General features: G+C 38.9%; 1 protein-coding gene across 1 annotated transcript in view; it reads left to right on the top strand.

Moving 5' to 3' along the window:
* LOC135214975 (mediator of RNA polymerase II transcription subunit 13-like) overlaps positions 1-23,326 on the top strand; it is a 109,008-nt gene extending 85,682 nt beyond the window's left edge. The window contains 13 exon segments of the mRNA XM_064249475.1: positions 184-332; positions 636-946; positions 1,194-1,323; positions 2,195-2,479; positions 3,496-5,295; positions 6,961-7,125; positions 8,725-8,946; positions 9,421-9,636; positions 16,778-16,972; positions 17,139-17,389; positions 18,575-18,995; positions 19,167-19,732; positions 20,042-23,326. Coding sequence (XP_064105545.1) covers positions 184-332; positions 636-946; positions 1,194-1,323; positions 2,195-2,479; positions 3,496-5,295; positions 6,961-7,125; positions 8,725-8,946; positions 9,421-9,636; positions 16,778-16,972; positions 17,139-17,389; positions 18,575-18,995; positions 19,167-19,732; positions 20,042-20,174 — 4,844 coding nt within the window. The 3' untranslated portion in view covers positions 20,175-23,326.
* The last annotated feature ends 244 nt before the right edge of the window (positions 23,327-23,570 follow it).

Genomic DNA, 23,570 nt, shown 5'->3' with positions numbered 1-23,570 from the left:
GCTGTGGTTTAAACTGTAAGGAATATTCATTGGAGGAATTTAATAAAGATTGTTGTTGAGTTTGGTTTGATTTAGAACTAAGAGTCAGCTTGCTCTTTTAAATTTTTTATTCAGCCTTGTTAATGGTTTCTTTATTTTCTGCGGATTTATTGCAAAAAATTTAAAGTGGAATCATTTTTCCAGATCCTACCATGCCAACACTAAGCCCCCATCCACCACCTTCCAATACATCAATTGGTGACCCATCGACTCCAGCTGCATTAGATTCTATGGATGTAAAACCTAACATATCTGATCTAATGGGTCCCAAATCTGAGTCTTCTATAAACCAGGTAAGTCAGTCCTTTTTCCCATGAAAAGTATAAAAAAAAATTTTTGATTATTTGTGGACTTGTAACTTTTGTAAATAGATGACTTGGAAAAAAATATTTTTAATTCACAAGTCTGTCATTTATGCAGTAATAGTTTTCAGTTGAATGAAAAGTGTGGAAAGTATTACAAACCAGTTATCAAAAGAGGTCTGTATTGAGGTCAATTCTCTGCATTCCTATACCTCCTGTTCTTTTCTGTTAAAATATTTGTTCCAGTGACCCTCATCATTATTCTTACTCATCTATGAATATCTGTATTTCAAGGGCATGTCTCCATTTCCTGGTGGGGAAAGAGGCAATGATGCAGAGTCAAGTGAAAACAGTTGTAGCCTTGGAGGAAATGGCAGCGGCAGTAGCAGCAGCAGCAGTGGCGGAGGTGGTGGCGGCGGTGGTGGTGGTGGAGGTGGTGGTGGGGTGGGCAGTGGGGGCAGTGGTTCTGGTAGCAATGACGAAAGCAGTGGGATTCTTACGAGAGGTTTGAAGAGACCCTCTTTGCCCAGTGAAGATTACCACTCTTTCTTGGAGTTTGAGAACACCAGTTCCGTCCTGTATGACTATACAAAATTAAATGCATGGTTAGTACATAGTAATTGGGTACATGTAAAAAAGCTGATGCTCCATGTAAAGAAACCTCTTGCATTTTATTATCTTTGTACTAGGTAGTTTTATTTTTGCTGCTTAGTTAAAGGTAAACTTGCTATTGGAGACCTGAATTTGTTTCTTGGCAATATGTGAAGTTTTGTACAATGAAGATGGTATTAATCATCAGAAATCCGTATGTTGAAAGGAATATATACTAGATTATTTATTTATTTTTTATAGGTTACACCACCCAGTTAAGAAGTTCAAGCCAGCAGAACCAAAGAAAGAGGAGCCACTATGGCCTCCATATCGACCTGCCCACATTCAAGAGCACATGAAGGAGCTTCACAGGACTGAAGTCAGTCACGAGGCAAGTTACCAATGGGAAAATTCAGTTGGTGGACTAGTTAAATGTAAAAACTTGAAAGTTTTAATGCTGAATTGAGTATTTTGATTTTGATTAATGGTATGTGCTATATATTTCCTTGCCTTTATTTGAAGATTTCTTAATATCCTGGCTTGTTTAACCCTTAGACGGGCTGAATATATATTAAGCACACCCCCAGACCGGGAAAACTATAAGGTTGGCCAATTTAAGACAACACATCAATGGAAAGAGGAAGTTATGCAAATGGCTTGGTCTCTTTCTCAAGACATAAATTTTACCAAGTTATACATGTTTCATCTAATTACTTAATTTTATTTTGTAAAATAATAATTACAGCTCACACAGTATCATAACAATCATTTACAACTAAAATTAGTTACAAATTCCGAGTATGTTTATTGTATAATATTTACAAGATTTATTGAGATTGGGAGATGCAGTAACTTTTTGTGACATATGATTTATCAAAGATTTGTAAAATATCAGTTACAACTGACGTACTATCATAAAAGATGAGAGCTAAAACCAACAGCAATCCCTGGGCATATTTATGAGCAAATAAAAAGATATCTGGGACAGAGAGGGGCAATACTTAATTACCCCCATCAAGTCTTGAGGCACACTGATCTCCCTCTTTCCTGTGCTGAGATAATGCAGTTGCCATAAGTCATTTATGGACCATTGAAGTGATATCAACGTCTTTCACGCTAAATTCATCCAAATCTTATGACGCCTAATATTGATACACATCATATGAGTTAGCCTGGCCATCACTCTAAACCTTTTATAGATCATCATATGTTCATACCCTTCCATTGAGGGTTAAAGTTTCTTAATATCCTGGTTTCTACAGATTCCTGAAATGAATGGCTTACCTCCTAAGCGTGTTGGCGGCATAAAGAGACAAGCTGATCCTTACGACTTTGAAGATGATGTTTCTGGGGCAACCCTGGAGACTTTCAAACGGAAGGAAGGCATAGAAAAAGAGGAAGCCAAGACTCCTGGAAGTGTGCGATCCTCTCATGATCCTCATTCCCTTTCACAACCAAAGAAGACTGGTTATATGTACACTAGTGATGGTGTTCAACCATTTGATGGAGTTCCAGACAACATCTTTGACTCGGATTCCCCTGATGACGTAGGCATTTTTTTGTCATTTATTTGTGTTGACCTTTCATTTTCTTGCATGATCAAGTGCCTTTATTAGTTCTGTTAAATACTGTTAAATACTATACATATTGAGAACAACCATTTCTTGAAATCCTTGCTTAATTAAGATTTGTGAGAGTACTGTAATGAGAAGGCCAAGTTGTTAAAAAAAAAAAAAAGTTTGCAGCACTTGAGTCAACCAGGGGCAAAATCAGTTTCCTTTGGTCTTGTATGCTTACGAAGCTTGCTGAAAAAATCTTGAGAAATATTTAAGGTGTTAACCATATGCATTTTCAGTGTTAAAACACATGGCGCTGAGTTAGGTTATATAATTTACGTGTGGAACGGCATGGATTTTAAGCCCTCAAATTCAAATTGAGGTGGAAATGTTAAAATTCATTTCAACAAGTGTTTCTAAAGGTTGTATTCTGCATTATCCTCCCCTTTAAGTTATATTAAGAGAGCAGTAATTGTATATCCTTTTACATGAAAGTTGCCTTTGAACGACAAGGATTATTTAACTCTTAAATAAGATTATTGACATTTGATGAAGTTCATGAAAGCCTCTATTCTTCACTTGTAAATCTTCATGCTACCTGAAAAGTGGTCATTTCACAACAGTTGATAAACCAATCTACCTATGATTTACAGCGTTGATGATCTGGATTTTTCCACGAAATGATACAGACTAAAATTTTTGTGATCCTAACACAGCCTAATCAAACAAGAAATACATGCTTTTATTGTTGGAATTTGTCTTTTGTTTTGTTAGAACTTCAAGTTTTACGTGAATGATGATTTCTTTTTAAAATTAGGCCAATCCCTTTAGACCTATATGGTTTACTTTTTTGTGGGGCTGGTGGAAATGCTGATTTTAATATCAATACATAAAGCTGTCTTGATTAAAAAAAAAAGATTGATTTTGAAATGAAACATACACCCTTGCTAATTATCAATAGTCTTTTACATTTTTAAGTCATGTTAATATATTCTCTCTTATTTCAGCCTACATTCCCTGATCACACGCCGCCAGGTTCAAATAAGCCTCTTGGTGGCCCAGAAGATACTGCAAGTGTAATGAGTAATAGTAAGAACTGTAGTGGTGGTAATAACAAGTCCAGTGCAAATAATGGATTGGTAGAATTAAGTAAAATGTTTCCAACGCCTCCCTCACATGAACACAATCCTGATCATGATACTGCCCTAGAGGAAAGTGCACCTCAGATAATCAGTATTAAACAGGAACGGATAGAAGATTTACGCCCTTTGCATACAGTTGAACCAGCAGGTATAATGATAAAAGAAGAGCCTAAAGAAACTCTAGCAGTGTATCGTCCTCCTTCGGTGTGTATGTTTGTTGGATCGTCAAAATATGCTCCGCTTACGAACCTTCCAAGTCAAGAGTGTAAAACTATAGTTACTCTTCCATCAGACTGGGCATACAAGCCATCTTGGCAGTACTCTGTTGCTGACAAGACTCACGCATCTGTTCCAGCCATGAACCATATGGGCAATATTCATATGGGCCCAACCACAGCAGGTCATAGTCAGAGGGTTGGGATGTCCCCAATATCGCCCATGGCCTCGAGCATAGGAGGACCCGTGTCTGAAGGTGGGCCGGGGTCTCAGCGTGGTCCTGGTAGTGTTGGGGGCCCAGCCTCGGCGGGTCCACCAATGAACTATGACTTAACCTCACCGGCATCTAATCAGTCATCATACCTCAGTAAGACACTGCCGTCAGTGGAGCCTCCTAGTTTAGGGCTCACTCAAGTACCTGAAGCAAATTCCCTCATTGTTAATATTGCATTACAAGATTCTAGTGTTAACTTATTTAGAGACCACAATTTTGACTCGTGCACAATGTGCGTGTGTAATAATAGTGCGAAAAATGTAGGCAACATCCGTGGCAATGATGGTACCCTCTATCTACCACCTACACATTTAAGTGTAGAAGAGGAAAGTATCAAGTGTAATTGTGGTTTCTCTGCAGTGGTAAATAGAAGGCTGGCCTTTCAGGCTGGTCTGTTTTATGAAGATGAAGTGGATCTTACTGGCCTCCATGAGGCTCTTGCAACAGAAAGGAAGAAACACTCCCTACTCTTGCTGATGGATAGTAAAAATACAGACAATCCTGAACGTGAAACCAGTATTCTAGATGTACCTCAATCGATGTTTCAGTTATTGCAGAGTCAGTGCTTAGTAACGTTAAGTACTCCTAGTAGTGTTATTTATAGATCAACAACACTGTACCAAAATACCAGACGAGATATTCACTTAAATTTGGTAGATTATAAGGATGGAAATGAAATTGCATGTATTGCTGTGGAACAGTCAAGGGGGACAAGCATTAGTGATAGTGAAAGTGCTGCTCCTACAATGAGACAGCAATATATGCACAAATGGTGCTATTACCAGTTTGATGGTCCAACGTGTTCTAAAGACATAGTCCGGTGTATGAAGGCTCTTCAACCTCATTTACAGGAGGCAATACAAAAGAAGGGAAGGAGAGTGAATTGGGAGCCTGTGTTTAGTGTGGATGGTCCTCTCACCTGGAGACAGTTTCATCGAATGGCTGTCCGTGGCACAGAGGACATGGCAGAGCCTCTTCCTATTCCCATGTTGTTAACGGGTCATGATAGGGACTGGCTGACTATAGCACCCCAGTCAATCAGACACTGGGAAAAACTACTACTAGAACCTTATTCTCAGCAGCGGAATGTGGCTTACGTCGTTGTAGCTCCAGATAACGAGTTCATTCTAACCCATGTTCGCACATTCTTCAAAGAGTTGTCATCTATATATGAGGTAGGCAAGAATTATTTATGCTTATCGCTAGTTTTTATTATTTCTGTTGTATGTAACATTGATCATCATATAGATGGGTTACAATTTCTTCAATTTTTAATGTTTTCAGGTAGTTGTATGCACTTTGTGTCAGAAATGTAGAGGTTGACATCCAGGGTAGTTTTCTTGGAAGTAATTGTATCTCATATGGTAAAGGCTGATGTTGGGTGTAGCTTACAAACTATGAGCATCAAGTTTTGTAGAAGGGGTTGCAGGTCAACTCCAACACCTTCCTTATAACTCTGGTTCTCAGATTAATTTTTTTCAATGATTGGTACTTGAAAGTGGTTAATAACTGCAATATTATCAAGCAACACATGGCCTGAAGATAGTGAGTTTAATAATGCTAACATTGTTATTGTATTCAGATCAATGTCATTTATACCTTAGGTTAGCCAAAATCAGAAAATTTAGTAACCTGACATGAAATAAGTATGATAATGAATATGCTTAATTAATCCCCTGTAGAATTACCAGCCAAATCACAATCTGAATCACCACTTCAGTTAGAGAATTATGGAAATGGCACCATTGGGTTGTCATGGTTGTAACGATAACTTGATTCATTGTGTTGAAATTTCAAGTTGCCTGTTGTATTATGAACAGTAGGTTTTGACTTGTAAATCTTCCCACTTAAGGTATAAGATTATATACAGTATTAGAATTAAGAGAGAGTGAGTGTGTCAAAATATACAGGTTTTTCTGATGTAGTGAATTAATTGTGTTCATAGGTTACAGAATACAAACCCCCCCAAAGAAAAAAAAAGTAAATAAATTAAATATACATGGTTGTGCCATATGTTGGCAGATGTGGTTACTGTTTTGTTTGCATTGTAAATTTAACCCATTTGTAATGTTAAACCAGATAATTTTCATTGAGTATATCTTTGAAATATTTTTTCAAGGTTTCTTTTGTTGTCAAGGTTTCTTTTGCACTGAAAACCAACTAGGGATTGAATCAAAGGTGGCAAGATTTTCTTCGCCTTATGAAATTTTAAAATGTTGATGTCTTGTGATGTTTTAATTAAGTATATTCATATTTTGAAATTATGATTCCATGTTTATGCAAGATATTGGATTTGTAGTTAAAATTTACCTTGGGCACATTTGAAAAGTACGGTATTTTGTATGTTTTCATAGATTTAACTGTAATTCTACTTTTTATTATAACTGTTATTGTGAAGTGATATAATGAAGTGTAAAACAGTTTTGAAGGGTAGAAAAACTTAAGTTCTGCAGATGTTTTGACAGTGTTTAAGTCAGGCAGACTGAGTCATTAATTGTTTCATAGTACACCCCCAAACATTTTGTCATTGAGGAGTGAGAGATATGTATTTCTGGTGATAGAAGTTCACTCTCGACGTGGTTCGGAAGTCACGTAAAGCTGTTGGTCCCGTTGCTGAATAACCACTGGTTCCATGCAACGTAAAAGCACCATACAAACAAACCAAACGTTTTGTCTTGGTGTATGCTATCTTATGTTTTAATGATATTCCATTGCTTTACCTGGTTGCTAAAATTTGCTACACTTTTTCAAAGTAAATTGCATGTACCAAAATATTTTGAATGGAGACTATCCTTTCATGTCTAAATATATTGATAAGGCTTTGTTTTGTTTCCCAACAGTTGTGTAAACTGGGCCGACATGCTCCTATCCAGAGAGTGTTAAGAAATGGTATCATGCGGATAAGCAAGACAGCAGCTTCGAAGGTTGCCAATGAGCCCTTGGAGGATTGGTTCTCTCTCCTGGGAGATACTCACATGTCCACAAAGCTCAAAGTTTATGCCCAAGTAAGATTTTTAGTATTTTTTGTGCAAAACTTAGAAATTTGTTTAGGTATTTCCTTTTTAGGGAATCTGTTGTAGTTGTGAAAATATGCATCATGTGTCAGTTATGAATGTATGTTGGCAGTACATATAAACTAGAAAAGTCTTTGATGTGTAAACAGCAAGGAAAAAAGAATCTTAGGAGATATCTATTTATTAAAGAACACTTCACAAATCATGTATGAGATACGGAGATACAGAAGTGTGTGTGTGTGTGAAGTTGGTGAACCATGACTGCATGCAAACCTTGGCCTAGACCAGGTAGTTGGTTTAAAGCATTTTTTGAGTGCTCATCCTTGTATAAACTAATGTTTTTTTTTAAATATTCTGACAAGTCGTTTAAGTGACTGTATCCAGAGTAAGGAGGGGATATCAGCCACCACCTCCCATGTATTTTTTGGTACTTTATTTGGTCTATAACAGACACATTCTTGTAGCTGTTCATATCTGTCAACAACTTTCATTTGTTGGAGCTGTTTGATAAATGTCTGAATTGCAAAAGCCAGGAATAAAACTACCTCCTGTTTTACGTTACCTTGAATAATTGTAAGGCACCAGTATAGATTGTAGAAGTCAGAATTGAAAATTGCAATGAAAGCCCTTTTATAAAATCCATATTCAAATCGTAATTAAAAATAAGTGAGCCAATCTTACCCTTGAGCGCCTCAGCAGCATGGTTGGTATGGTATTAGCGTCCCACCTCGGTGGTCGCAGGTTCGATTCTCAGCCATTCCATTGAGGAGTGAGAGATGTGTATTCTGGTGATAGAAGTTCACTCTTGACGTGGTTCGGAAGTCACGTAAAGCCGTTGGTCCCGTTGCTGAATAACCACTGGTTCCATGCAACGTAAAAAAGCACCACACAATACAATACAATCTTGCCCTTGCCTCTGATCTTGTAACTGTTTGGAATGCTACAAAATTACAAGTAAATGAGTTGCGTACTTCAAAATTTATTCATCAGAAGGACATTTTCAAAAACATTCACCACTATATCTTTTCAGAACTTTTTAAAACCATTACAAGATTATCTAAATTTAACCAACTTTCACACACTAGAACTTCCTCCTTGGAAGAGGATGCATAATGTTTGAGGAATGTAGGAACCAGGAGTGTGTTTCAGTATGATTGGGGAGAAACTGAGGCCTTGACTGATAACTGGTAGTTAAATGTAAGGATGATTCTTATGAAGGATGTATGTAGAGAAAATCACTTGAAAAGAAAAAGAATATTGTTGACGTGACCTGGATGTGTAGCTTCGGGCAACCAAGGAAGTCTAGGTCATGTTAGTTGCCATATGAAATTAAAATGATGGAAGGGTTAGGGAGACACGGTGACTCTTATACCTTCCCATATAAGATATAAGTAATATTTAAACCACATAAGAAGTTGATAGCTTGTGGTTGAGGCTTATTGCAGATGGGTTCATAAGAGGCTTCCCCTGCTGGTACCATGGTTACCAGTCGTAATGGGTGTCAAGTTCCATCTGTTGTTAGGTTTTGAAATTACATAATTAGGATACTAATCCGAAAAGATGTTAATTTCTCAATTTCCATCATTCCAGGTTTGTAGACACTGGTTAGCTCCTCATTTAGCAACTTTAAGTATGGACAAGAGTTTGTTTGAAGCGCATGCAACTAATAGAGGTACTGAAAGACAAGCTCCCTCCCCCATGCCACCTCCATCATCAGAAAATATGACCTCTACAAACCCTTCTACAACACCAACACACAATGGTTCAGAACCTGAGACTTGTACAAGTTCGTCAACAGGTCCCAGTAATTCTGTAAGTATCTGTTTACTAAATGCCTGTTCTTATCAAAATAAATTACTGTTACTCTTTAAAGCTTCCATGATTCGGTAGATTTTTGTGAGAAAAGCTTAGTATTAGCAGTCCTTGTTTATTCTTTTATCATGTGATGATTACACTGCAATGGTTTATGTGCATTTCATGTCTTACTATTTATGGGTTTTAATGCCTTGGGAGATTTCATAATTTCCTTTAAGTCAGTCTCTTATTAAAGCTAATTAAGTTAATTGGAAAGGGATTGTTGCCACTATGTTTAAGATACATTCAAAATAGTTTATTGGGTAGGTCATTTACAAGCCAATTTGAAGATTTTTGTCCACCATAAAGAACTTTCCCTTTATTTGACGCAACTTGCAGTTGTTGATTTCTTAATAGCGGAAAAGTAAAATTTACTTTAAATTAATCTTTATGCTAAAGAAAGATGGTTTTCATATTCTTTTTACCTTACAGCAAAGTGGTGCTCCTATGGGTGCTGGTGCAAGCCTTAATGAAGTTGAAGAAGATGATTCTCCACCACCAGCTCTGCTCATTTACTTGGTGGATCCATTTAGTGTAGGCCAAGAGCATCCTGATATGCATCGGCTTGTAACCCTTGGGTTACTTCGTTGCTATGAACACATGCTGGAAGGACTCTCAGAGAGTATGCAGCAGAATGTCTACCTTCAAGTAAGTTTTTTTTCTTCTTCTTCTTCGTCTTCTTCTTCTTCTTCTTTTCTTCCTTTTCTTCTTCTTTCTTCTTCTTCTTCTTCTTCTTCTTCTTCTCATATGTATTATGGAAACTTAAAGCATGGAAACATTAGTTTGTTCATGAAACTTACCTGTCAGATATATATATAGCTGTATTTTCTGAAGTCCGACAGAAATTCAAAAACTTCCGGCACACACAGTGGTCGGCCAGGTGGTTAGTACCCATTCCCGCCTGGGAGGCGGGTATCAGGAACCATTCCCAATTTTCTATTTATAATTTTTCTGTCGCCGGTGCTGGAAACACCTGTTTTCAGTACCTCCGTCTTAGGATTTTGGAAACTTCATGGCTGCTAAATATCCTAATTGTCTTTTGATTTATTGACTTGGATTTGTGGCTAGGCATACGCTATCTTAAATTGTTTTGAATATGATTCATTTTTGTATATCTGAATCTAGGTAGGCTAGTTTCAGAGGGTGTTGTCTGCTAAGATAGGGTGTGGCTACCGAAAGCTTCGGTAGTTCCGCACTCGATATGCACGAGGGCTATGTGTCTTGCTTCTTTGTTGAGATTTGTCATGTAAGGAGTGTGAGACTTTGTCTAATTCCGTAAGGAAGACGTATGATTCGTATGTACGCAATTAATCGGTAAACAAAGTCAGGGTAGGCTAACCTACCTGTAGACTTTATTTTGCCTAACCCTGTAGTATGGCCTACGGGCTATAAATATGTCTCGTGAGGTAATGCCCTTTACGTTATAGATTCCATCTGTATCTTGGAATCTAAGGTGCTCGCTCTCCTATCATTGTGTGAAGAGTGCTACTTCTGTAGTTGTTACTCCTAACCCTGTAATGTTGCCTTCGGGCCCTAAACAGTTTCTGTAGAGGGTATTGACCTTTCTCTGATACTCTATCGATTCTAACTTAGAATCGAAAGTGCTGGCTTTGGAGAGCAAAAGTGAAGTGGCTAAGTGCAGTGACAGTGCCCCTTGTGTAGTGGAGGGTGCGTCAGATCGGCCTTATTTCGCCTCTAGGCCGGGACCTCTGCTTGACTCCCAGGAACAGGGAGAGAGCATGTCGAAAGCCGAAGGAGGGTTACGAGGGAAACTCCCACCGATCTGACGTGCCTTCGGCAGACCTGAAGTTACTCCAGGCTGCCAAAGTGCGTGCACGAATCCTGAAGGATTGCTTCTCGTCCTCCGAAGCGTCCTCCCTGCGCAGGGTTTGGAGCTTTCGGAAGGACTCGCGCCCTCTAAATAGAAGCTTTATAGAAGAGGACGTTTCACGTCCTCTCTCTCTCTCGTCATGCGTTGCAGTGAGAAGTAAGAAGGCGAACGTCGCCTGAACTCGTGTACGTCTTTCCACCGAGAAAAGGGAAAGCAAGTCATATTAGCAGGACGCTTTTGAGCGCGGACGTCCTAGCTTTGTTGCTGTGAGAATAAGAAGGCGTTCCCTCGCCCCGCGTATTCTCACGATCAACCCTTCACCTGAGACTGCTTCGTGCAGTCGGTTTTCTCTCCGAGATGTCTAATGCTCTTCCCTGAAGGCAGTTTCGCTTGCATTGACGCCTGTCAGGAGCGTGACGCTTTTCTGCACGCTTTTTTTTTTTTTTTTTGACGCTCGGCTTGGACGGGACGTTCGGATGGACGCCAGGTGCTGCGCGGTGCACTGCCAAGCGCGCACCAGTAGAACGCCGAGGCCGAGTGCACGCCAGTGGATACCGAGCGCGAGCGGCGCGCGCCAGTGGACGCCGAGAGTGCTCGCTGCTCGCCAGTGGACGCCGAGCGTGCTCGCTGCTAGCCAGTGGACGCCGAGCGCGCGCGCCAGCGCACGCCAGGTGTGTCGCCTGGCTGAACGTTTCTGTTGAAGTCTTCAAGCTGATTTGGGCCTAAAGATTTTTTACCTAACTTCAGTGATCCCTTCTACATCGCCTGTGAAGTAAGCAGTGCTTCGGAGGAAGCTTAAAGTGAAAAGGGCAACTTCGTTTTCGAAACCCAGCAAGACCACGGGTTTCGTGAATTATAGAGGTCTCTGTCAGTAATATTGCTTTTCGTAAAGTCCAGGATTGGATGGAGTTATGGAAAGCTCAAGGAAAGATCTCTTTTGCTCTACCGCAGTCAAGACTTGCGGTAAGGCGCTATGGGTTATGTAAAAGCTCGACGTCCTGCACGTCAGGACTCTCGGCAACGTTCAGTAGGATTCTTGCAAAGGCACTCATCAAAAGGACGCTCTTCAGGAAAGCGCAAGACAGGACTTCCTTTGCCATACTGCCAATAAATTTTGATACGGGAGAGGAAGCTGGTTGGAGAGTTTCTTCCTCCCAGGATAATTTTGCAAGCTTTTTAGCCCATCTGAAAGGGCTTTTCAGATGATAGATTTTGTTAGTTCCTAGTCGGGACTACGCTGCCGAATTGAACATCGTCGTTCTACCTGTCGTAAGCCGTCTCTTAACAGGATTCTTGCCCCTTCCTCGTTTGAGACGGGAATCGAAAATAAAATGCTCGACTTCCTGGATTACGTTTTGTCAATTCAGTGAATTTCCCCCATTGACAATATACTATCGTTTTGTCAAGTAAGTGGGTATCCCCTCATTGACAAAATATCTCTTTGTCCCGTAAATGGGTTAGTTCTCATTGACAAACTTCTCATTAACTTTATATTGCGTAAGCGGATAAGCTCTTATTGACAAGATTCGGAAGAGCTCTCATTCATCATTCGCAGACTCGTACAAGAAATAGACTTGTAGACTACGTCAATGAACGCTTATGTCCAATAACATGAGAAGCTTGAGCTGTCCGCTTCAATTCTCTTGAGTTTTGTTTATGAAACTTGCCTGTCAGATAGTATGTAGCTGTATTTCCGAATTCAGCTATAGTATATATGTCTGCCAGGTAAGTATGAAAAAAACTTTATTGCAATATAATATCATATTTTGCCTTGCGTTATTTTACTACTGGTTGGTTCAAGTCATATACGCTTGCTGTAGTTACCTCTTCGGATGGCAACCGAGAGGTCTATTGTCTATTATTTAAGGACATTTAATCGTTACTCCCTGCAGCCTTCCAGGAGTTTCGATTTATCTTTTACCGTTGTATGGTAGTGTTATGACGACACGAACGCATCTATATATTTAGCGTTTTCTGTTTCGCTTAAATATACCAGCTTGAGAGTCTCTTTATGCTAAAAATTACGGACTATTTCTTCGTAGAATAGGGTAGCTGGCAACCCAGGCATAAAGTTAAGAGACGACGATCGTAAGCTGCTGCTGTCACTGTCCTCTCCGCCAGTCCAAACAGAGGCAGTACCAGCTCGTTCGCTGTCATGCGCTGTAGGTTACGTCTCTATCTCCTGCGGGGATTGGACTGGACTTAAACCGTATTTCTCTGTGCTGGCAGTTACGTCTCTCTCTCTCCTGCGGGATTGACTGACTAACTGTATCTCTGCCCTACAATCACGGACTTTAGCCTAAGATTGAGGGGATTTCTTACATGAATGAATAAACATTGCATTCGTTTTTGCCTTACTATGTTCTCAGAGATATCTCTTACTCCTTTCGGTGCTCGTTACCGCACGGTATAGGACTACGAGTCTACCGCAACATTTCACTATTATATGCTCTCCTGCTTAGGCAAAGCGCAGCCTTTTTAGGGAAGTAAACATACTGTGTGAGGGAATGGATGAGCTTGCTGGGGACCATTTCCTTCCTAAAGAAGTTGTTTCCCTGAATAGACTGCAATTCAGACCTCTACAGTTTTTTCCTACCGGGAAACTGAAATTTTATTAAAGATCTAGGAATGATTCTGAACATCTCTCGGTGCGTTAAGTATCACTTGAGATGATAGAAAGAAGGTGGCGGACATCTGGAGAGGGTTTCAGATGTCCTGGATCATAATCTGAAAGAAGTGGAAGCAATTCTGTCGTCCCTCCAGTCCTGGAAACGAGTTTTTGGAACCAGTGGTCCATATCAACTCTGATCTTCCACAGCTCTCTCATATCTTAGGAAGTATCTTCTCTCGGTCCCTGTTCGGGTTTACGAGAAAGAGCCTATTATAACAACAGGCGTAGAATGTAACGATCCTCTAGAGGTTCGTTACAGGATTGCAAAAGTCCGTACGAATCGTCTCGATCGACGGCAGCAACTACTGACTTCCGAGTGGAATCTTTCTTTAGAAGTATGTTGAGAGTTATGGAGACTTTAGGGACGTCCTTTCATACATCTCTTCGCTATGATATTGAACAGGGATGGATGTTTAGTCTCTTTTCCCCTTTTTCAACGCTTAGGAAATGTAATAAGATGATTTATACCATCACAGGGAGCGACAATGATGCTAATCGCCCCATGTTGGCCTTCAGATCCTAGATTCACAGAGGTCACCGTCCTTCCACGGACCTTTTCCGTTTCCCGAGAGTCGGTCTACTTTAACACGAAAGGTACCTATAACCTCTCCGCTCTGAGTCTGACTACGTTCAGACTATCGAGATGTTGACAGCATAAGATTGCCGTCTTCCCTTTCCGGTTTGAAGAATGATAAGCTGGCAGTCACAACTATTAAAGAATACGCAAATATGTTGTTGACGGCCTTTGGGCTCGGAGATTTGCTTCTGTCAAACAACAAAGCCCTTCACGATCTTTGAGTTCTGTGGAATCTCGAAACTTGCTCACCATCTACTTTTTGTCTCACCTGTTTTCTCGGAGTCAGACACTCGTGCGAGATCAGGAGACACATAGTAGCCCTGAGTTCTTGTTGACGAAGTCTGTTGCGTTTACACACCCCCGATGATCGTTTAACATGAGACCAGGTTGGACTGTCAGGCATTCGTCCTTCGGGACTGAATCGCCTTTTTGCTCCTCGCTCCTTTCTCCTGGCACCAGAAGCTCGAGTCAGGAGTGGCTCAGGAGTTGATTCGCTAACGACGTTGGGTTGCGTTCATACCCCAAGGTTTGCTTAGCTTGAATCGCCCAGGCAGTCCAGACACTCATCCTTCAGCGAAGAATAGTGCCTTATGGTCTTCAGGGTACAGCCTTGCTGTCCTTGATTCGTCTGACTGGTCAACTGGTCGGTCACCTGACTTTAGTACAGACTGACTGACTGCATGTCCAGATCGAAGCTTTCAATATGGAACTTAGACATAGTCTGAAGTTCTTGATGTCAAAGCATTCGAACATCTCCTACCTGTTAACTTCTTGCACGTGATCAGGAAGGCCTTTTTCTAACCACCCTAGATACGACAAAAAGAGGGTTAGTGAGGTTTTCAGCCATCGTCAGAAGTTGTGGCCTAAGAATGGAAACCCGTCTTGTTCTTGGGCCAGGAGCTTGGAATCAAGGATGGCACAAGTTATTGGGCAGGAGCCAGAGAGAGTCCTGTGCCCTGTCAGGTCTCTCAAGTTTTATCTACATAAAACTCAAGAAAGTCGAAGTCGTACGGACAATCTGCAGTGTTCCGAAAAGACCAGACTTGCCCATATCGAAGAACACCCTGGCTTTATTGTTAAGGAGTTCTTTCAAAAAAGCTCCTTCATTGTGTTGGCACAAAGATTTGAAATCTTTTGATTTGAATATTCACGAGGTGAGGGCGCGGCCTCGGAAGCATTTCGACAGAGCATGGCACTCAGCAACATCCTGAGTACCATGTTTTAGCGAAGCAACTCTGTGTTCAATTCACACTCCCTGCGAGATGTGAAGATGGCATATGAGATCTGCTGCTCGCTAGGGCCATACGTGTCTGCAGACACAATCTTGGGGGCAAGTAGTACCACTCATCCTATCCTGTAGAAAATGGTTAGGAAGAGCTCTTAATTTAGTAGTTGAGTCGCCGACAACGGTGACTTCTTAACTCTTAAGCCTTAGTTAACACACCTTAACTTTGGCTAGGTTGGTCAGGTGGTGATATATATATATATATATTTATTTTACTTCTTAGTGGGATTCAGCTATATATATATCTGACAGGTAAGTTTCATGAACAAAATGATATTGTTATGATACAATAAAGTTTGTTCATACTTACCTGGCAGATATATATAATTAAGTACCCACCCACCTCCCCTCAGGGGACAGTGGAAATAAAAATTATGAATAGAAAATGGGAATGGTTCCTGATACCCGCCTCCCAGCGGCGGGAATGGGTACTAACCACCTGGCCGACCACTGTGTGTGCCGGAAGTTTTTGAATTTCTGTCGGACTTCAGAAAATACAGCTATATATATATCTGCAGGTAAGTATGAACAAACTTTATTGTATCATAACAATATCATTTTATCCAAACCTCTGAGCCTAGTAAAGGCTCTTCTCTGCCCGGTTCAAGTTGTCAAACAGGACTGTGATTGCCTTAGGCACCATTCTGGCTCCTCGAAGCAGAGTGAATTGTGATTTGAACTTGTCCATGTATGCTGCTCCCTGACACTGTTTAGATTCTTCCAACCTCCTTAGATGAGAGGATTATCACTTCTGTCTCTGCTTCTTTTAGACATATTTCGTGCTTCCAGACAATTGCTCTTTTGTTTGGAAGACAAACCACTGTCTGGGGCAACATTTGGGAATACATTTATGTTTTTGCTGTAAGTGGTAGGTTCATATGGGAAACTAGAAATTATATTATGAAACCAGTGTCTGGGAGATGCTCTATACTTTCTGCCACTAATTGGTGAACAGGTTTGGGATTTTGAAGTAACTTGTGAACCCAAAATATAGTAGTTTTTTTTTAAGGATAAGGAAAACCAAATAGGCAACACTTAAGTTATTGGAAACTTTGCAAAAGTGCAAAATAAATATTCTTTTTCCAGTCAGTTAAATAGTCATAGATTCACATTACAAATCACTAGTGATCTATATGTAATCTATATTTTAGTAATGAAAGTACTGGAATTTCATAGAGAAGTGCTGGACGTCGTGGTTTTACACAGTATAACTGTGGAACACATCTTCCATTATTGGTTTGGGAATTACAAGGACCTATTGTTTATGAAGTGTAGATATTCTTTCATTTTCTGGTTTTCATGTGTGTGGCTGACTGTTAATGTTAGCAATTTTATAACACTCATTTTTAAAATGTACAGAAATATATTACTTTTTAGATTTTTTCTGTGGTAATTACTATAAATTTTGTCATTTGTATTTTTCAGATTTTATCTTTAGAAAGTATTTTAGAACTTGCTAGTGACTCTCACGACCGTTCACGGCATATTGACCAGTTGAAGTCTTTGGCATTCTCTGTATTCATGCAGTGCAGAAGATTGCTCACCCACAACCCTGTCGTTAAATCCTTAACGGGTTTTGGACCAGCATCTGTGTATGATGAATTTTTGAAGCCCAAAGATGTAAGTGGAAAGTACCTGTTAAGTATGTTTGAAGTGTGCTTAGAATAATCCTTGCATTCATTTGCCATAATAAAGCTGCCAAATATCAAGATTGAATGCCTTCATTATGCAATGAAAAGGTGATATAAGACCTCCAACTAAATTGTAATTACAATTTTTTTTCCAGTCTGCATCGGAAGAGAAACGTTTAGCACCGTACCATATCTTCTCTCCTGCTTATATCTTGGCTCCTATCAAAGAGAGCCGTGGTACTAGTAAAGAGGCACAGGAAGCGCTGGGTGAGCCTCGAGAAAAGTCAACAATTCTTAATTGTACTTACTGCTTGTCTGAAGATCAAAGATGGTTGTTAGCTGCTGCCACTGATGAATTAGGGGAAATCTTAGAGACTGTTACCATCAGTATTGAAATTCCCAATAGGTAAGGAAATTTCATTTTGAGTTTAACTGAGGATGGTGTTGGTAAGGAAAAGACTTTTCGTTTTGTATAATATGGTAGAAAATATAGTTGTAAAATATTTTCCATATCTGTGTACAGCGTTGAAATAATCTAAATATAGTGACTATTTCATCCCAATATATTGTAGCTTTGTAATGACCCTGTAATGAATCTTAGTGTCATGACAGAAGTGTAGTGTACCTTCAAAAATCACTGATGGCTCCTTCCTCCTAAAAACACAAGAATGCATGAAAGCTGTACTAACCTCAAACTTTTGTCAAATTAATGTGACATTTTGACTTTTAGCTGAAAACAAAAACATAACTTTTACCGGGTCTTTTATGTGTGGTATAAACAACTTTAACAACAATCCACACTTGTATGCCCACAACAATCCACACATGCCCAGAGTTGAGGTGGTGATGAACTTTGGATTTAAATTTTTTTTTCTCTCAGTTCTTGAAAGGTGAAGGACAAATGAAATCTTAAATACTATATATATGCTAGCTAGTGATTTTCACAACTTTCTCATTTTTTTTTTTATTTAAGGGCCTTGTACCATATTTGATTCATATAATACAAATTGTTAAGCAGGAATAGTGATCAGAAATTTTGAATTTTTGTATTTATTATTTTTTTTATTTTATTTATTTTTTTTTTAGGTGACAGGGTTTTAAACAAAGGGGCCCTATATGGTAAAAGATTTTCACATTGTTCATTCAGTACTGGGTGACAATGTGCAGCCACTGATTAATGTCACAGTACTATATGCATAAAATAAGTAGAACAAAGTATCAAGTGACAACAGAGTCAAAGTTAGGTTTTCATTTTTCTCTTCTCATTGTCCAATGGCTTTTTAACAAAAAGTAGTTTTATCATGATTTCCAGTGCTTAAGTATTGCTGCATAAGGAGAATTTTTTTTTTTTTTTTTTTTTTTTTTTTTTTTTTTTTTTTTTTTAGACCTAAATATTTAGCTAGTGGAAAATATGTTTAACCATTGAGAGCCTGTTTTCCCCAGTCAATGTTCTTTGTAAAGAAATTTTTTGAAGTCAGGATTTGGGAATCTCACACACTTTTAGAGAAGATATGTAAATGGTTGTACAAATTGAAAAGTCATGAGTCATCAATTAAATAGTTGATGAGTGGTAATTGTTCATTCTTTACAGAACTAGAAGAAAGAAGGCGTCTGCTCGTCGGTACGCACTGAAAAAATTGATGGACTGGATACTTAGTGTAATGTCTATAGGTGTTCACCCATGGCGGTTAGTTGTGGGTAGATTGGGCAGAATGGGTCATGGAGAGCTGAAAGGCTGGTCGTCATTGTTGTCTAAAAAGTCGTTAATTCAGGCTTCTAAAAACTTGAAGGAAATGTGTAAGCAGTGTGCATACCTTTTCCCTGAGGATGCTCCATGCATCCTGTCAGCCTGTTTGGTATCCATGGAACCAGATTCATCGTTCCGTATGATGCCAGATATGTTCACTCCAGATGAAAGGTTTGGGCAGAATAGCCAAAATTGTTCCCTATCTACCCCTCAAGATCTAACCTGTACTCATATTTTGGTCTTCCCAACTTCTGCTACAGCTCAGGTTTGTATATAAACTTTATATTTCCTCATTTTATATATTCATTTTTATATTGTTGCCTGTTACAAATGTCAGTTACTACTTTTAGATGCATTCACAGATTTCCCCTGTATTTTCAATAAACTATGATAGTGATGATAATTAACCTAATAAACATTTATTTATCTTTGACAGTGTGCCCAACAGAGATTCCAAGATGAACAAGATGATGAACAAGGCTTTCCTCACTGTGGAGATCTGTTGTTGGGTGATGAAGGTTTAGATGACGATATTGATGGGGGTATTGGGGAGATCAGTATTGGAATGGGCCTTAATATTAATGATATACTAGGTATAGATGGACCAAATCAAGATGATCAGATGGAAGACGGTAATGGACAACGAGATTCTCTTTCTCAGCCTGGAAGCCCAACAAATAGTGGGACAGGTCGAACAAGTCCTTCTCAGTTCTCTGGACAAGCCCGCAGTAATGGTGTAGTTCTTGTTGATCCCCAGGAAGATTCTGGTGGCTCTGTGTTACAGCAGCCTCTTGCACTCGGATACTATGTGTCCACAGCATCAACAGGAAGGCTTCCGAGGTGGTTTTGGTCATCTTGTCCCCATTTGGAATCATCTTGCCCAGTATTTCTAAAGTCAGCTCTGCATCTTCATTCTCCTGGAGTCACTCAGCCAGAAGAAATTCTTCATACACACAACAAAGTCCACCCACTGGATTCGTCATTTACTACTGATGTTCTAAGGTAAGCATTGTTTATATATATATATATAAAAAAAAAGAAAAAAAAAAATCTGACAACATTGGTGTATTTGAAAAAGTTGATCTGAATGCAATCAGCACAGGCTTTTTCAAGTAGATTAGTCTTTGTGTGTGTGCAGGCAGCATGCAAAAAAGGATGTACTGTAAAGTTTTTTGATGATAGAACATATTGTAATGAAATTTTTTTTTTGATATTTCAAAATGCTTCTAAGTTTGAAAGAGTTAGTATAGAAAGAATATTTGTAGATACTATATACATTTTGATATTTATTCCCTTCTTTTCTTATCCCAGATACGTCCTTGAGGGGTACAATGGCTTGTCATGGCTGGTATTGGATCCTGCAAAACAAGACAGAAGATCGTGCTTACCACTGCACATGCAAGTTTTATCACACTTGTACAATGTAATGGCAGCCCTTGTGTGAACACACCCTTACTGTACAGGCAGTCCCCGGTTAACGGCGGGGGGTTCCGTTCCTGGCCGAGCGCCGCCAACTGAAAATCAGCGGCAATATTACTAATAAACCCACTTAACGGCGCCGTTAACCGTTAATGACATCGCTAAACAAGCCGCCGTACACTGGATTGCCGTTAACCGATGCCACCGGTAAACGGGGACTGACTGTACTGTAAACATTTTCTGATGTACTTGCTCTGCTGCAACATAATGGCTGTAAAAAAAGAAAGTTGTACATTTGATAGGAATTTTTATACAGTAGTACTGATATGCAAAAGTTGTGTGACCAAAATCGAGAGAATCTCTCTTTTTATTTTTAAAATTTGATTTTTCTTAGTGTTTTATATGAATTTTTTTTCTTTTAAAAAAGACAAGTGAAAAACTGTAAATAGCCAAAACATATTCAAGCGACAACATTATGTAGCAAATAAGTTAGTGCCTGGGTGGACAACTAGAATGAAATTCCATGGTATTGCCGAGTGACTTGGATAAAAAACTTGTAAAGATTTTAAAAAAATATAAAAAAATGTTAAAAAAAAAACAAAAATAATAAAAGAATGAGTTGGTAGATACTATTTGAACGAGAAGTTGCTTGAAATGGCTCAAAATGAGCATGTTGGCGGGCTTTGACGGCAAAGCATAATGTGTAATGCTCAAAGGAAGGCTTTACCTCACACAGAGTACATTATCTCAAAGATAAACGTACATGGGTCGGTTTAAAAAAAAAAAAAAGGTCCACCACATTTCAATCAAAAGTGTCCTGCCTTATGATAGTGGACAAAATTTTTGGGGTGGAAAGTTGCACAACATTGGGAATGTTGTCCTTTTTTTTATTTTATTTTATTTTTTTATTACAGTGCTCATATTTTGTTATCATCTGGAGTGTGAGTTACCAACCAGAGCAAATGAAGTATTGGAGTAAAGGACTGTGAAAAAAATAATGCTTAGTGAATGGAACACTGGTATTGTTGGGTGGACAAAGTAAACCAGTGTATTGTTAGTGACTAGTATCCAAGCAGGATTGTCTGTGATAAAACGAGTTACAGATTTAAATGTACTTCATAATTGGATATATATATATATACATATAGATATATATATACTGTATGCCTTTTTATTATTAACACTTTTTCAGCACAGAATGGTGCTGATCACTTCAAATAATGTAAATAAGCAGTGGTATTGTACAAGCTAGGTTGGTTAAGTTACATTTGCCCTGATATGCTATTGCCCTGAGGCTATCAGTTATGTACAGTAAATATAATTGTACAAGCATGTGTACAAGATGCCTCCTACACCTGTAGCCAAATTGTAAATAAAAATAATGTTGTGGCAGGTGTGAGAGTCGGAGCTGAGTGACGAGGCATTAGCATGCCAGAGGCATGCGTGGCCTTCCACCATCCCTGCCCCCCCTAGAACCTCTTCCCCTCCCTCCCCCACTGCTGCTCTCATGTACAGAACGGTTATGTGTACAGGAGACACAAGTTTTACACCTCCCAACTGTTTATACAAGTTAAGTATTCCTCCCCCGATGCAGCCACCTCTTTTTATCTTGATGCAAATGGAGGGGTTGTGATGTAAAATATTTGTCAGTAAATTCTATTGTTTATTTTGAGACTAACTATAAAAATATAAAAACCATGTAGTCTTTAAGGTTAGATAGTTTAAAGAAAAGTATTTTACAAAGGAAACATTTGTACAAGGAGTGTATTTTAAAAATGGTAAGCAAGTGGAAGATGACGACAGTAACCTTCCATGGCTAGTATTGGCTTCACTCGTCCCAAGCCCTAAATGAAATGGTTGGTTATAGGCTTCAAGTGATCTCTTCCTACCTTAGTACTTTACAACTGCACTTAAGAGTAATGGTGCATGGGTTACCCTTTTTGAAATTGCAGATATCATATTGGTCTAATGCCTTAAAAGAGGAAGAAGCAACGTGATATGAATTTTCATTTGCACCAGTACTTTGCAGCCAAAGATATTAGAAGAGATTTATTTTGCCTGTAGCTGTCATGATATGGCTGAGGGGGACGCACGAGTATGTGAAGACAAATAATGCACTTTTATGCATTCATCATCTAAGGTTGGGACAGCCTTACGCCAGCCAGGGTGTGTGTGGAGCAATATTTATGTGCGACTTGTTCATTCTGACCTGCTTACTTGTCTACCAAGTGGAATGTGTGGCAATTTAGTTTTGTTAAACTTTTAAGGGAAAATTTTTAATAGAATTTTACATTTTATAGTAATACATGAATTTTATTTATGTAAACAACTGAACTATGCAGTATTTGTAGATGTATCTGATTTTGTATCGAAGTTACAAATGAGATGACCCCTTGGATGGTGAGGATTAGTATATCTTAATATTGCAGATGATGTTGTTTAAATTGGTATTTTAAATATATCCTCCTTTCTATTTATGAATTGACAATGCAATAAAAGATAGATGCAATCACAAAGAATTAACAGATTAGCTTTTGTGTAGAGTAGACAGTTTACAGGTCTCGATCTGCCGTGGGTCTATTGGCAGCTCCCTTCTCTCCTTGCTCAACTGTTGTCCCATATTAGGTTTTGTTATTTATTTCCACAATGTTAAGTGCACACTTTTATCAAAAATTTTTGATAATTTGTAAATTTTGTGATGAGAAATGTTAGTGGTCTCAAATTATTTTTTATACTTAACTGCCCAGTTTTTGCTTCTCATAAGCCTGGGACCATATGTGAGGTATGAACATATTTCAATGTTTAATAACATGACACTATTTATAGATTGAATTATTTACTCTTCATTAGAACCTGCCATATCATGTCCCATGTTATACATGAGGGCAAAACAATATTGCCTGTTCCTTAAGGACTGTAATTAAATTGTACGTGATCATTTTCGTCTTGTGCATTTTCCCAATTGATTCTTCGTTCTTATGTTTTGGGTAGCTCCATTAGCCTACTGGCTTTTTGTGTGATTGCTGCTACTGCAGTGTGTGTGTGTGTGGTTGGTAGCGTAAGGATTGGTGTGCAAGCGAATGACTGTGTGGGTGATTGATGGGGGAGTGAGCTCCAGCTTACCCCACTGTCATTATTAATTATTGGTATAAAATAAAATTTTATGTGTAAACCAAAGTGTTATTAACCCGTGTTTCCAGTCAATTCTGAAACCAATTTTACAGGCTAGTTTGTTGAATTTCATAATGTGTTTTGTAATTCCAAGCCTTTTTTCAGTTGCAACATAAGACACCAGTAACATTTCTCGTACTTCACAAACTGAGTCGTAGATGTAAATTTCTGTAGTTCTGTTCAATCTTTAGTAGCTTTATTGTGAGAATTGACATCTTAATGTTAGTCTTCAGGATTGGGTAGATTTTGC

Source organism: Macrobrachium nipponense, chromosome 46 (genome assembly GCF_015104395.2).
Source record: "Macrobrachium nipponense isolate FS-2020 chromosome 46, ASM1510439v2, whole genome shotgun sequence".
Classification (NCBI taxonomy): Eukaryota; Metazoa; Arthropoda; class Malacostraca; order Decapoda; family Palaemonidae; genus Macrobrachium; species Macrobrachium nipponense.
Note: the sequence above shows the minus strand (reverse complement) of the source record. Positions and strands in the feature narration are given on the sequence as shown.